At 42.3% G+C, this 16,387-nt stretch overlaps 1 protein-coding gene across 3 annotated transcripts in view; it reads left to right on the top strand.

Moving 5' to 3' along the window:
* The window catches only part of LOC122553023 (synapse differentiation-inducing gene protein 1-like), a 67,817-nt gene extending 57,676 nt beyond the window's left edge, over positions 1-10,141 (top strand). Inside the window, exon 4 of one of the 3 annotated variants that reach the window (XM_043696446.1) lies at positions 8,332-10,141. In XM_043696446.1, coding sequence (XP_043552381.1) covers positions 8,332-8,490 — 159 coding nt within the window. In that variant the 3' untranslated portion in view covers positions 8,491-10,141. Of the gene's footprint in view, positions 1-4,749; positions 5,512-8,331 lie in introns of those variants that run through there. The other 2 variants (XM_043696439.1, XM_043696448.1) reach the window with 2 other exon arrangements.
* The last annotated feature ends 6,246 nt before the right edge of the window (positions 10,142-16,387 follow it).

Raw genomic sequence — 16,387 nt, 5'->3', positions numbered from 1 at the left:
AATGGAATATATGACAGCCATTAGAAGTAGTTAGCGTATTTGGCATGAATTGGCACTAAGCTGCCGTGGGAGCTAAGGAGATAGCTAGGGCTCTTGGGTTAGCACGTATGACATAGAGTGAAGACATATGAATAGTAAGACCTAAAAAGCCTTGCTTCAAGAAAACAAGCAAGACAAACTCATAGAGATTGCCAATCTGCAGCTCCTTTGATCCATATGCATGGGTGGTGGGTGTGTCTCCATCCCACATACACCCCTGGAACAAAGATTCAGAGCATAGCTTCCAAATGTGAGTGCAGATGAACCAGGAAATTGCCCAACACTGCACTACCTGATGCAGGAGCGAGAATGCCGACCCAGTTCTCTAGACTGGGACTGGAATCCACCACTTTTACCTCAGAAGCAAGATGCTATCACTGAACCGTAGCTGATACCACTTGATATGGAGACATTCAGCATTCGCAGGATAAACACCCAGCTCCATTTATCTCACTGACTGTAAGAAATTGAATTTGATCCAAATTTGAAAATGTTCAATAAATTAATACAAGGTTGGTCTCAGTTTCCCATTGGGAAAACAAATTGAATGTCTTGAGAAAAGCTCACAAACATTTCAATATGTACTTCTTCATTATCTGTTCAATTGTTTTACATGACTGTTGCTTAGAAACCTACTTGGTTGCTAAGAAACCCCTCATGTTTTAATGTACCATCAGCAATACACTGAACAATTTCATGGCCATTTGTTGAAAAATTGTAGAATTGAGCACTAGACCTCCATCAGATATTAATAACTTGCATGTAGTCAGGAATATTACAAGAATAAATCATGAGTCAAATTCTTCTCATTTATACAGTCGGAGAGTCGTAAAGTTATACAGCACAGCAACGGACCCTTCCATCCAACTCATCCAGGCCGACCGGATATCCCAAATCAATCTAGTCCCATTTGCTAGCATTTGGCTCATATCCCTCTAAACCCATCCTATTCGTATAACTAACCAGATGCCTTTTAAATATTGTAATTGTACCAGCCTCCACCACTACCTCTGGCAGCTTGTTCCATACATGCACCACCTGCTGAGTGAAAACATTGCCCCAAAGGTCCCTTTTCCATCTTTTCCCTCTCTCCTTAAATCCATGCCCTCTAGTTATGGACTCCTCCACTTGGGGAAAAAACACCTTGACTATTCACCTTATCCATGCCCTTCATGATTTTATAAACCTCTATATGGTCACCCATCAGCCTCCAATGCTCCAGTGAGAAAAGCCCCAGCCTATCCAACCTCTCCTTCTAGCTCAAACCCTCTAACCCAGACAATATCCTTGTAATTTATTTTCTGAATCCTTTCAAGTTTACCTACATCTTTCCTATAGCAGGGAGAGAAGAATTCAAGGCACTATTCCAAATACTCAATGCACTGACCAATAAAGGCAAGCTTGCCAAACACCACCTTCACCACCCTCTCTACCTGCCACTCCACTTTCAAGGAGCTATGCACCTGTACTCCAAGGTCCCTTTGTTTGGCAACACTCCCAGGGCCACACCATTAACTGTCTATATCCTGCACTTGATTTGCCTTACCCAAATGCAACACCTTGCAATTGTCTAAATGAAATTTCATTTGCCTCTCCTCCACCCTTTGTAATCTAAGGCAACCTTTTTCACAGTCCACTACATCACCAACTTTGGTGTCATCTGCAAACTTCCTCACTTCATTGCCTACATTTATAATCAAATCATTTAAATAAATGTGAATAGCAGTGGATCCAGTACTGATCCTTGTGACACATCACTGATCAGAGGCCTCTAGTCCAAAAAATAATCCACCACTGCCCTCTGTCTCCTACCTTCAAGCCAATTTTGTATCCAATTATCTAGTTCCCTCTGGATTCCATGTGATATAACCTTGCTAACCAATCTATCATGTGGAACCTTGTCAAACACCTTGCTGAAGTCCATATAGACAACATATACCACTCTGCCTTCATCAATCTTCTTTGTCAATTCTTCAAAAAATTCAATCAAGTTAGTGAGATACAATTTCTTATGCACAAAGCTATGTTGACTCTCCCTGATCAGTCCTTGTCTTTCCAAATACATGTAAATCCTATCCTTCAGAACCCCACCCTCCTCCAACAACTGCTGTCAGCCTCACTAGTCTATAGTTCCCTGGCTTTCCCTCACCACCTTTCTTGATTGACTAACATTGTGCTGTCAATCTCCAGTCTTCAGGCACCTCACTTGTGGCTATTGATAAAAATATCTCAGCAAGGGGCTCAGCAATCATTCCCCTAGATTCCCACAAAGTTCTGGGATAAACCCAATCAGGTCCCAGGGATTTATTCACCTTTATGCATTTTAAGATGTCTCCTCTTCTGCAATAAGGACAGTTTTCAAGGTATCACTATTTATTTCCCCGAGTTTTCTAGATTTAATATTCTTCTCCACAATAAATACTGATGCAAAATACTCATTTTGTATCTCACTCATCTCCTGCTGTTTCATATATTAGATGGCCTTGTTGGTCTTTAAGGGGACCTATTCTCTCCTTTAAAATGTTCATAAAATCCCTTTGGATGTCTTTGTAAGTGAAGAATTTTCTAAGACTAGTAATTAAAAGCCTTTCAAAATCTGGGACCATGGAGACTGTACTTACTTGCGTTACTAACTGAGCAAATACAAAAGGAAAAATGTCACGATGATGTCTCATAAGTAGTTGGGACCTGAGTGTGTAGGGTTCCAGAGATTTCCCCTCTCACATTCTGCTGTATACATAATGCAACCTGCACTTAATAAAGGTTGTTCCTGTTCAATGACCTGACTGTGGACTACCTTGTACCAAGAACCCAGAGATGGCCTCACTACATGCACTCAGCCATAGATCAGTGGGAAACGCTATCACCTTTACTGAACTCCTGTTTCAAAACATTGAAATATTCCAAAGTGCAGTGACTGCAGGAAATGTGCCAGAAATGTCAAGATCCCAGAAAAGCGAGGCGATAATGATGACATTTTTATTTTCAAAATGATGTTGGAATCAGTGATGAATATTGGTCAGTACAGTGGTTAGAAATCTTTGAAGTTGTGATTGGTTATTCTTCTTCCACAGAATGTGAGAATTGCTGGAAAGGCCTGAATTTGTGGATCATACCTGATTATCTTTAGGAAGGAGGTGGTGAGCTGCCATTTTGAATCAATGAAGTCCATCTATGGTAACAGTGCAGGATTTTGGCTCAACAACTGTGAACGATCCGTTGTAAAGTTCTTAGTCAGGATGGTGATTAGTTTGTGGAATAGGCCACTCAGCCCATCAAGCCTGCCCTGCCATTCACTTGGATCACAGTACCTGCTAATTCCAGTTGGGTGTTTACTCTTCTGGGTCCTCACCTTGGATACCGAGTCTCTCAGGACAGGCTCTGGGACACGTTGCCCTCACCGTCCATCCATGGTCAGTAGCATTGGCTCTTGCCAGCCTCTCACCAACAATCCCCTGATCAGCCTCCAGACCACTGCTGTCTTCAATACCCTCTGGGGCCCAGCAGTAATTTGCACTGTGATGCTGCTGCTGCAAGGGCACTTTGTGCTCAGAGACAGGCACATGCCTTGCTTTTCCACACTTGCTGACTTCGCCAGAGCTACTAGGCTCCCATCACTTGTGTCTTGCTGTGTTGTTTGGCGTTAACACAAAGCAAGGGAGCTTGTGGTGGTGGTTAGTCTTCAGGGAGACTGTCTGTATTCAGGGGATCCCAATGCAGTAAGTCAAGGGCAGCCTCCAATCCTGGCCCCTGGGCTTGGACGCAGTCACTCACTCACTGACTCAGGGCAGTCAGGATCAGGATCCTTGTGTTGTAAAGTGCTAGGAACTCAAAGTCTGGCAGTCCACCCCCTACCCCAATCCTGGCCCTTTCTGCCCTATAGTGGTCTGATTTCACTTGTAACGACAGAAAGGGAAGAGCTGAGTGAGATAGAGTTGGGGGGCACAGCTGTTTTGCGTTGATACAGACCAATGGAAGTTGGTGAGTTGTGCCAGGGGAGAGAGTTGGCAGCACAGGGGTGTGCAGGATTGATGGTGTCAGGATTGGAGTAGGTCAGCTAGAGTTGCGGGTGCCAGAGAGAGGGAGAGTATGAGCCTTGATGGGAGATGGGAACAGTAACAGAGACAGGGTGAGGTAGCAGAGAGAATATGATGGCAGAGTGGAGAAGGTCATTGAGCTTCTTTTGCCACTGTCGGGTAGCGGCTGAGATCACCTGGTGTCCTAACTACACTGCTGGATCTAGGGTAAAGAGGACCTTTCCTCTTCAGCACCACCCTGTGTAGAAGGACCTGCCAGTGCCCACCCACCAAGTGAGATGCTGATTGCCTCCTTCTCTACCATGTCCAGGACTGATGCCACTGCCGAACAGCTATAGAATGCCAGTGCTTGTCCAGGTGCATAAAGATGGCGTGGGTGCCAGGGATGTTGGCAGTTAGTTCTTCTGGGCAAGATGAGTGGCAGAATATCATTGAGAACATCGCCATGGAGGCAAGGTGGGAAGGTACTGGTTTGTAGAGAATTAGTGAGACAAGTTTGGGGTAATATGACCAATAATCTCTCTGGATGGCAGGGAGAAAAACCCTCAGTGGAATCCAACACCTTTGACACTTCGCCAAACCATGGCAAGGCTTAGCTGACTGTGTGAACACAAAATGGCTTTTTGCCTGCAAAGGAAACAATGATGATTAAAGTTTTGATTCTGGCCAACAGGAGCAGGAAGTGAATTGAACACACACCTGACAGAGATAAATGTGAGGCAATAAAGGAACGAGCCCTTCACACTATCTCACCAACCTTGGATTATGCTGAGTCGCTGCTTGAGTTCAATCTTCTTCAGCTATTTGTGTGCCCACCTCCCCCCCCAAACAATTGCGTGTGAAATATTTCTGGCATATGCAATGACCTCCTGTCAATTAAATAAAGCAGCTGGTGCAATGGCCTGTTGTATAAGTGATGATGGAGTGGGTTATTCCACTGTCTCGTAAAAAATGCTGTAGTGATTTTATTCAACACAAAAAAACTTGGTATGTGTTATGCATCATTTTGTGTGTATATTTTATCTATCCATTCCCTGCTGTAGCACTGTTATGCTTTTTATTTATGGTGCTTTACTATAGAAGTGTACAGATAAAAATCAGGCATCATTGTGCCCTTTGAAGAGGTATAAAACAGACCCAATGCTGCTGATTTCAGGGTTCAATTAGCTGTGCTTCAGGGATTCTTGGGAAATATTAGGCTATTTTTCAGGCACTTCAAATCAGCCTTGGATCTCTCATGCACAGAAATGCAAGGCCTAGTCCCTGTAGCAAGTCCATCCTCTGAATTAGTCTGCAGAGGCCTCACTGGTTTCCTCAACAACTACTTCCAATGAAATCCTTATTTTAAAATATCATTCTAGAAGGGTCAAGAGCAAAAGTGATTCAACCCAGCTTTGTAACGTTCCTGAGAGAGAGCGATCGGGTGGCTTCCCAGCTTTGATTTCCCCCATCCTTTTCCCAGGGATTTTCTTGAGGGTCTGCGCAGTGACTTTCCCTTTCTCCCAAGTGTGATAGGCAGCCGGTAGACTGAAAACGTGGAATGGCATCCAGCCAGGAAAGGGTCAAACACTGCAGCTTCACGTTGCTGCTGTGCAGCTATTTCTGTAATGCTCTTTATGCCGTAAATATGACTTATTTACATCCAAGGCAGCTGCAGAGTGTGCACATGAATAATTAAAATCTGTCGCTCCAGAATTTTACCCGGTGAAAAATGAAGTGAGAGGGGCTCCAGCAAGAGAGCGCCTTTCACAACTTTGATACATCTCAGTTCACAGCCAATTAAGTGCTTTTGAAGTGCACGCAGTGTTTCTAATTTGAGGAATGTGGACACAGCAAGATCCCAAATACAGCAATACAATAACAGCCACATTTGTTCTGGTGGTGTTTGTGGTGATTGTAATAAGTCAGCCAGGTGGACTTCATAGAACATGAGTCCCCTAATTGGGCCTGTTAATCCTTGCAGACAGATATCAACGTGAGTGTCAGAGGTTCTGTTCACTCTGAGAGCTGGATCTGAGGGAGCTAGATCAGTGTCAAGGACTCTCCATGTATAAAGAAGGGGTGACTTGGTGACAGGATACTAGCATCTGTTGAATTATTTCAGTGCTGAGTTCAAGGGCAAATAGCAATCGGGGCCCTGAAGAGGTCCCACCCCTACTCTTGGGAAGATACCACAAAATATCTTTGTGCAAACACCCAGGAGGATAGACTTTGGTGAAGCCTCTCAATGGAAAGCTGGAAGTGCAACATGCCCTCAGTGGAAGTAACAACGTCCTAACTCACAACCGAGACAGCAATGCACCCGTACGGTCCAACACATAAATCACACAGGAGGAGATTGATGCTGTTTACAATGTACTTTTGCTCGAGTCCTGTAAAGAGAAGGAAGGTTGAATGCAGCGGCTTTGTTTTCTCTTGGCTCTTTGAGATCCATCCAGAGATTTGTGAAGTTGAGAGGGCTGAATTGTTTTCAAGAATTGTTGTCTTACCTTCCAACCTTCCTGAAAACTCTGGTTAACCTTTTCAAGTAGCCTCTACATTCTTTCAAAGAACCCCATCTTTGTGCACCAAAGGTAAAGTATAGATAGCAGATAATGTACTAAACAAACTACCATACCTCATAAGGATTTCAGAAGAAAGACTTTCACCCTGGGGAGCGGTGTAAATGTGAAACTTGCTGCTACATGGATTGCTTGGGGGGATCTAGATATCCACATGAGGGAGAATGGGATAGAGGCTGTTAATATTATGCACTGAAGATGCTAGGATGGAACAATACCTGTATAGATCTGTGGGGCCCAGTGGCTGCTTTCTTTACTGTGGAGTCCTACAGATATTGACTGTTAATTTTGTTCCCTGGATGGCAGAAATTTATTTTCAAGGTGGAAAAAATTGCAAAACAAAGTTAAATTTTAGCTTCTTTACTGATCAGTGCATCTCCAGATTGTCGCACATCTGAATCTGTCACGGATAATCAATCAATGCTTGCACATCACTAATGAAACATGATTGTAAGCCCTGTATTCCATATATTCAAGGAATATTTATATCTAAATATGTGAAATGCTTATGTGTGTGAATGAATTCCAAAGACCAATCACATTCTAATGGAAGAAATTGCACCTTATTTTCATCTTAAATGGAAGAGCCATTATCTTTAAGCTGTTCCCCTCATTCTAGATTCCCACATAAGAGAGAACAATTTTTCAGTCTCTTGATTTTCAAACAATCTCAGTATCTTAGAGTTAGTTTAGTCAATTTGTTCGTACACAAATTGGAATCAGATGGGTCTTGAACTCTGACCTCCTGGCCCATGACACTAACATCGCACCACCAAAGCCCCATCAGAATCTTACATGTTGCTAGAAGATCTCTTATTCTTCTGAACTCCAACAATTATAAGCCCAAGGAGGACAGGTTATTTGGCCCATCTTACGCCATCCATCTGGAATGGTCCGACTGTTTTAAATGATTCAAGGGGTTTCACCTCCACTTCTTTACTTAGGAAATGATAAAATAATTTCTAATGGCATTTTGAAACTGACACTGCGATTTATTTCAAATTCACCCTTTCCACACAATTTGCAATCTTAAATCCCTCTGTGCAACTAAATCTCAGAAACTGTCTTCCAAGGTTGAAAATCCTCAAGCTTCCTCACGGCTTAGTTCAAAATAGTGTCCTGGGGATTTTTTTTAAGTCCGTCTGAGAGGATCTTGGTTCACTGTTTTATACAAGCGCCTCTCAACAAAGCCGCACTCCCTCATTCCTGATTAAGGGCTTATGCCCAAAACGTCGATTTTCCTGCTCCTCGGATGCTGCCTGACCTGCTGTGCTTTTCCAGCTCCACTCTAATCTTGACTCTAGTCCCCAGCATCTGAAGTACCCACCTCTGCCTAGCACTCCCTCAGTACTGGGCCGGCATCTCTCCAATGGAGTTGAACCTAAAGCTATCTTATTGAAAAACTAACACTGAGTAATGTGATTGTTTTATTTGAACCTGCTGTCAGAGCTTATGCTAACACTAGGTACTGAAATCTTCCATACCTGACTGTTAGTACATTACATTGTGAAGGGTTTGATTTCCTTGATATAAATACTTTGTAAACAGCAGCATATCTAAAGGTGTTATGATACAATACCGTTTTGATTGAAAATGATTAAAATCTCTTTGGTTAAAGATGTGTTTGATCGTGAATGAAAAATGTGCCATTCCTCACTGACTAAAACCATTTATTTCTATTCACTCCTCCTTAGACCAACAAGGGTGTGGCAAAGGGAGACTACCACCATGCCAGCTCAAGTTCCAGACGTGCGCTGTTCTTGGCTGTGCTCTCAATCACCATCGGAACTGGCATTTACGTGGGTGTTGCCGTGGCACTGATAGCCTACCTGTCCAAGAACAACCATTTGTAGGACTCTGCCCAATGTGGACGCATAAAACCCTCTGACCTATGACCTATTGAACCGTGGAAGAGCAGCCTCGAAATCAGAAGTCGAACTGATCAACTCCAACATGGCCGACGGAGCATTTGATTCAAACAACAAAACTCATCAGCGTTCATTGTGCCGATCAATTGCATCAATGTTCAGTATTGGGAGGACAGACAATCAAATTCCTTAAAATGGCCTTTATCCAAACTGGTAATTTAATCACCTCAAGAGAGGGGAAGCTTTGTCCCACATACAAGGGAGCCTTTCAGGGCAGTGTCGCTAGTATTCAGACTGCCCAGAAAGCAAAGCTTATGGTAACTTTATAAACATTTTGTGAAGACGAGGCTCTGCAATAGGTATCAATTTCATTCTCTCTTGTCAGCTTCTGTTGATCTCCTCATAGGTAAATAACGTATTCCTCTGGTTAATGGCACTCCCCAATTGACCATCAGACCAACCAGGGTGTGACTGTACTGCCCAATGAATCTTTGACAAGAATCTGCCTTCCCAGGAGTACTTGTAGTTTCCTTGCCACGGGGCATCCATGATGGACACCATTTAAACCAAAGCATGTCCTTCCCTGGTCTGCCCTGAGTCTGATGTCACTGGGAAGGAGTCTACAGAATCCACCGAGGGAGGCATCTCAGTCCTGCTGCCAGTCAGCTGGATACATAGGGACTATGTCGCCAGCTGTTGGTAGTGCCAAAGATGGATCTAGTTTGTGATATAATGTGCATACTCCAGCCCAGAGAAAGAATGCAGTGCGGGTCTGTGATGAGACTTTGATGCCTTTCATGGTGGAATAGCTTGCCAATAATCCAGGTCGATGCACCATCATGCATAATGGCACCAGACTTCATTATAATCTTGCTCCAGACATTGGCGAAAAGCTGATTTACAGAGGTGCAGTGAAGGTTACTGCCCTTGACCTTGAGGTAATGCTTGAGTATGGCATCAGGAAGCCCCAGCAAAATTACTGCGGGAATCAGGGAAAAGCTCTCCACTGGTTATCATCATGCCTATCTCAAAGGACCATAGAGTTAATGATCTCAGCACCAGGTCCCCATAGCAGGAGTTGTTCAGGGTGGTGTCCTTGAACTAACCATCCTTACCTCTTTCATCTATGATCTTCTATTTATCACCAACTCAGAGATGGGATAGTTGCTGATGAATGCACATCATTCATTCCCAATCACCACTCCCCAGATGATAAGGTAGTTCACGCCTGCAAGTAGCAAGACCTGAATTATTGGGGCTGGTCATTTGCAAGTGATATTTGTAGAAGAAAAGTGTAAGACATTGAGCATTTGCACAAGACAGAATGTGTCCATCTTCCCTTAACATTCACCATTATTGCCACCACTGAATCTCCACTTTCCACATCCTGGGGATTAATAATCTGTCATTTTATCATCTCCTTAGCAAAAAGGAATAATTGTTTGAAGCTAACTATTACAGTATGAATCAATTTTACTTCAGAGCAAAAAGGAGAACAATGGTAAAATCTAAGAACAAAGCCATTGGAAGAATCTTTCACGTAATATGCAGTAAATTTCATTGAATCCTTACAGTGCAGAAAGAGACCATGCAATCCATCAAGTCTGCATTGATCTCCATACAGCATCCCAACCAGACCCACCACCCTATTCCTAAACTCCCACATTTCCCATGGCTAATGCATAAAGCTTTCACATCCTTGGACATTATGGGAAATGGCCAAGCCACCTAACCTGCATATCTTTGGACCTTGGGAGGAAACTGGAACATCCAGTGGAAACAAAGACAGACAGAGGGAGAACATGCAAACTCCACACAGACAGGCATCCAAGGCCGGAATTGAACCCAGGTCCTTGACACTATGAGCCACCATGTTAAGAATACTCCCAGAAAACCTCTTGATGGTTCAATTTGAGCTTTCATAACCAAGATTGGTATATTTTTGTAGTATAAGTGTTTTGAGAGTTGCAGACAATTAGTTGTGTGAACAGAGTTGAGATACAGATTAGTCACAAATGGTGGAGCAGGTTTAAGCAACTGAATGACCTCTTCCTGTTCCTACACAATCCTTGTTTGTATTGATCCAAATACACAATTGAAACAGAAATGAGATAACCTTCAATAAAACAAAGAACTGCAGATGCTGGAAATCTGAATCAAAAACAGAAATTGCCAGAGAAACTCGGCAGGTCTGGCACCATCTGTGGAGGGAAAGCAAAGTTTTGAGTCTGGTGACTCTCCTTCAGAATTTCAGAACTCTACTTTCTCTCCACAGATACTGCCAGACCCACAGAGTTTCTCCAGCAATTTCTGTTTTAGTATGGGGCAACGTTCGTTTCATCCCAACATTGTAACCTTTTCCACAGGGTTAAAAATGTTATCTTCCAAATCAAACGGCTTCCAATTTCTTTATAGAAGCAGAGCCAAATACAATCTGATATCACGAAATCAAATTCTGCTATATAAGACATTCTAACATTCTGGAAGTTGAAACTGGATAGGATGTCTTAATCCCTGATATGTAACTAATTAAAGAGTTAACAGAATTGGGAACTTAAAGGACTGCTCTCGTTTCAAAGTGGCTGTGCACCTATTAGCTGATATGGCCCTGTTTTCTCCTTGTGTCTGCTATCCAGTAAAGGTATTCACAAAGGGGAGACTACAACCCATTGTCTTTGGAAATAATATTACTGTACCAAGACCTTTGATCAGAATTGTCTGCAACTATGTAATCAGTGATGACACCATGCCAACAATCACATCTTCCAGAGAAATTACTGAAGTTGGAAAAGCAAAATTATGAATTGCAAAATCTCGGTCTTCATTTCATGCTGAACAGATCTACATCAACAATAACTGATATACAACAAAGTCCTGTTGGCTATTACTAGAGTTCCTGAAAGTGCCAATAACACATATAACCGTATTCCACCAAGGCGAGTCAGTAACAAATCCTTTCCCAATGCTAACTGCGGCCTCTAGAGATTGAAATGTTTTTCTTTGCTGGATACTCATTTGGCCGATCAGATAATGTGAAACCTGCTTAAACCAGGAGTTGAACAATTTAACTGGAGCATGTAGAACTGTCCGCTAACGCAAAACTTAAAAAGAAATTGATTTGGTCACTGAATACATTCATGAAAGTCAAGCATGCAGAAGATTAAATAAAGGTAATTGTATGTTATTTCAAATTCTATAAATCATGAATGCCCTATTGTTAAGACAATGGTTTAAGAGCTACTTGCATGTAAAATTGGATGTGTATTAATCAGAATACATGCAGGAGATCACAGGAGTCCTTATGCATTACCCATTTATATATATATATGTGTGTGTATATAAAACAGAACAATTGGCACATGTATATATTTTTCTGAGACTTTTGGATGAGCTTTAGCTTCAGTGCTCAAAGTACAACTTCTTATATACTTTGTTTGCATTGGAATGAAATCTCAACAGTGAGAGAGACTGCAGCTAATGTCCACCTATTAGCCTGTGAGAGATTATGACCAATGATCATCAAAACCATTGATTAAAATGATTCCGGCGATGACCCTGCATAATGCACATTGAAACAGGTAGTTCCTGAGAATTGGTGGCCAATGTCTATCAAAACATGTCGGACTGGATAGATTCTGGAAAATTGTGATTAACGTCCACAAAATATGGCATCTGGAAAACTGTGGGTGTGTCCATCTACAGTTGGATTGAGTGAAGAATTTTTGACTAAGGTTGATGAAAACAAACTATGAGTACCATTGGGATTAATGCCCAGTGCTGTTCATAAGGACTGACAGTCAGGCACTTTAATTTACAGATTATGAGAGGGTGTCACTTTTCAAAATTAAATACATTTCCATAAATGTAATTGCTATATTTCATCACTCTAGCTAATTGTGAATCTCAATTCTAAAGTTGTTCTGATCCTGACATTTTACGAAGTTATGTTGGTCATGTCTCTAATGATTTGGTTTTTCATAAGCACCTACAATTTGTATGTAAACATGCTATAAACTGAAGTCAAGGGAAGAGTATAAAACAGACTGCCAATTCACTGTTGCCCACTCTACACTATGAGCTAAGACAAAATTGCACCCACTTCATATGGGTCAGACTAATTTTAGAGTTTTGCATTCAGTTCATTGGCATTGTACCTCAAGAGGGACAAATTGGCCTTGGAAGGAATGCAGCACAGATTTATCAAAATGATTCCAGTGCTTAAAAGCAAAATTCTAAGGACAGGTCATGTAAACATCGCGTGAGTTGCCTTGAGTTAAAAGGGTAGTATGATCACCAAGTGGAGGCCGTTCAAAATGGATCAAGTGATTTAATAAGGTAGATTACAATTTCCTCAGACCAGTAAATCCAGATAAGGCATACAATCTTAAAATTTGAGTTCTAACATTAGGATTGTATTGAAGAACTTTGCAGAATGGCTACTGAAAACCTGACACCCACTCCCCAAAATATGGGTGGATCCTGAGGATCTATTGGAGCTACTAAATCCAAGACTAACAGATCTTCTAATAGGTAAGGGACATAGGAAAGAAAATCCCAGCAAAGTGAAGTTAAGGTACAGACTAGCCATGATCTAATGGATTGTTGGAACAGGCTCAAGAAGCTGATGGGTCCCTTCCTGATCTGTAATAAACCAACTGTGTTCCTGCATTTCTTGTGATGCATTGAAAAAAATAAAACCTCCTGTCTTCTTGCTCTACCCTAAAGAAGCAACAAAAGTGCAGAGAATGCTGGAGAAACTCAGCAGGTCTGGCAGCAAGTGTGGAGAAAGAAACAGAGTTAACGTCTCAAGTCAGATATGACTCACATTCAGATCTTGAGAGACCTCCTCATTGTCCCAGAAAACACAGTTGTTTTTATGGTATCTGTGGGGCATAATGTTGCAACTGCTGAAACAGGTTTACAGTGACAGCATAAAACAGGTAATAATGAATTGGCAGCCCATTTCAATACTTCATCATTTCCTTCTGAAATGAAATCAATGGGCAGCCCATTTGCTATTACCCAAGACAGATTTCAAACTAAGGCAGAATCCCTACAGTGTGGAAGCAAGCCATTCAGCCCATTAAGTCCACAATGACACTCCACCCAAACCCATCCCTTTACCCTATTTCTGTAGCCCTGCATTTCCCATGGGTAATCCTGGGAACTCTACAGTCACCTGTGGGTTGAATCGAACCTGGGTCCTGATGTTGTAAGGGAAGTGCAAACCACTGAGCCACTGCACTTGCCCTAATATTTCAAGCAAAATCTTCACTGTTCCCACCCCCCCCAAATCTACCCAACAGAGATGATTTTGATGAACACCAAATTTGCTGATTGAATTTCTCACTGTGCACGTAGGAACACAAGAGGCAGGACAAGAGTAATAATCACGTTCCCTGTCCAGCCAGCTCTGCGCAGAGATAGAAGTTGTGGTTGAGACGAATGTTGCTCTGTCCTATTTGTAGGATGCTAGAGTGGAGACTGTGATTGTAGTAAAAGCGCTGACCAATAGAGAGTTTGGCAAATAAATTTATGATCGCATCACAAAGAGTAACTGGCACACAATTCTTCCTTTGGGATCAACAGACGTTCGGAACACAAAAAAAAAATAATTGAATTGTTACCTTTCAATGTAACTAATTATGTCATAATACAATCTGGAAAATGCATAAATGTCACTTTCAAAGCCTCTTCCCATTGTAGGCAATGAGTGACTACCAAAAATAAGACCTTCTATGTACTTCACTGTTTCAGAGGTAGCAGTTTTCCACAGATTTTACAGCAAAGCTAACAGCAGACTATCTCACAGGTAAATACTTTTTGTACCCCTCCAATTACTGAAACCCTCTTAATTATGACTTGCTTCCATGAGCTCAATTTAAGATGCAATCATTACAGAAGAGATGTTTAACCAATAGCAGAATGTAATAGATCTTTCCTCACCTTTTGACTCACATCCTTCCACTTGTTTGTGTCATTTCTCACTCAAGGATGCACCTTTTCCAAAGGGCCAATACTGTTTATCAAGCATTGGTTTGGATTGTAGATTTATGGAACTTAATGTCAAATAAAATGACACTGTGAAATAAAAAATGTTCTGGCAGCTTGAAAGATGAAGAAAATGTGTGGCCATCTTTGAAGGAGCTCTATTAGGGAAACCAGTGTCTCAGAACCTTCTGATCATAAATCATTATCTGTGTTTTTCCATGTGGACTTAGAAGCAAGGATTAGATAGGTCTTCACCAATACGCTTTGAACGAACAATCACCATTGATAATGATGGCCTGCAAATATTTATGCATTCATTTGAGATTTCACTGTTGGCCATCTGCCAGATGGCTTAAGCAATTTATTTTCACACATCAGAGAATAACGCAAAATATGAAGGAATATTGTCTATTCTTCAGCTTTGCATGTCCATCCACCAAAATCATCTCTTTGTCTGGAATTCAAGTCAAATCCACCCAACTAAAGATCAACCCAGTTCATAGACAAATCATAGAGGGAAAGGGGGATACAGGAAAGGGGCTGTCACAGAGAGAAGAATGTGTGTCTGTGGGGGTGGGGGGGGGGGGGTAGGTTGTCACACAGCCACATAGATTTCTCTTTCACTCATGCCACATAGTGGCAGCACTGGTGGGAGGAGGCCCTAATGTTATCATTGACTATCTACTTAAAGCCTTCGATTGGCAGAGGGTCAGGAAGTCCAAGCACAGGCCCCTTACCTGATGCAGATGAGAAGATGTGCCACCATCTCAACTAATTAAATACCCTTCCCTCTCTCCAAATACACCACAAGCGAGGCGACAGAGAAATTCCATTGAACATTTCAGCTGAGTGACCGTCTTCAGAATACCCACAGTTCCATTGGACTCTTTTTCCTCAATAGTCCTTACCCATTCCCCCCCCCCCGATTTAACTCCTTGCAAGGATTTTTTTTTACCTTCCTCCCTCCCGAGAAAGTTGTCTCACTGCCCACCACCTCCAAAGTACACTATGTTTCTGTATAGATTCAGCCCATTCTCAGAGCTCCATCACTTGGCGCTCATCAGGCCTACCTTTCTCAAAGCACCGATGCATTCGGAGCTTGTTGGCTTCCTAGTTCTGCCTTTGTGAAAGCCCAGCTATTGTCCAGCGACAGAACCGTGAGCCTAGGATCCAGCTGACCCTCCCGATGCCACAGTGGCCATTTTCAGATGAGTTTTAAAATGAGGCTTCATCAGCTTCTGCAAGAAAAAGGGAAAGATTCCAGGGTGTTATCTTGAAGTGCACTGCTGCGGCTGACATTTAGGAGAGTCTTAGAGTCATACAGCACTAAAACAGACCCTTCAGTCCAATTTGTCCATGCTGATCAGATTTCCCAAAGTGAAGTTGTCCCATTTGTCTGCATTTGGCCCAAATTCCTTTCAACCTTCCCTATCCATGTACCTGCTCAAATGCTTTTTAAATGCTGTAATTGTACTGGCCTCCACCACTTCCACTGGCAGCCCGTTTCATACCCGCACCACCCTCAGGCCCCTTTTAAATCTTTCCCCTCTTAAAGATAAGCCCAATCGTATTGGACTCCCCTACATTTGGGGGCAAGACTTTGGCTATTCACCCTATTCATGACCCTCATGATTTTATAAACCCCTCAAGTCACCCTTCAGCTTTCTACGCTCCAGGAAGAGAAGTCTCAACCTTTCCAGCCTCTCCTTACAAGTCCAACTGTCCAGTCCTGGCAACATCTATGTAAATTTCTTCTGCACCCTTTCTGGGTTAACAACATCCTTTCTATAGCAGGGTGATTAGAATTGTACACAGCTCTCCACATGTGGTCTCACCTGTGTCTTGTACAGCCGCAACATGACATCCTAACTCCAATATTCAATGCTCTGAT

This window comes from Chiloscyllium plagiosum, chromosome 9 (genome assembly GCF_004010195.1).
Source record: "Chiloscyllium plagiosum isolate BGI_BamShark_2017 chromosome 9, ASM401019v2, whole genome shotgun sequence".
Classification (NCBI taxonomy): domain Eukaryota; kingdom Metazoa; phylum Chordata; class Chondrichthyes; order Orectolobiformes; family Hemiscylliidae; genus Chiloscyllium; species Chiloscyllium plagiosum.
This window is presented reverse-complemented; position numbering and strand designations above follow the sequence as displayed.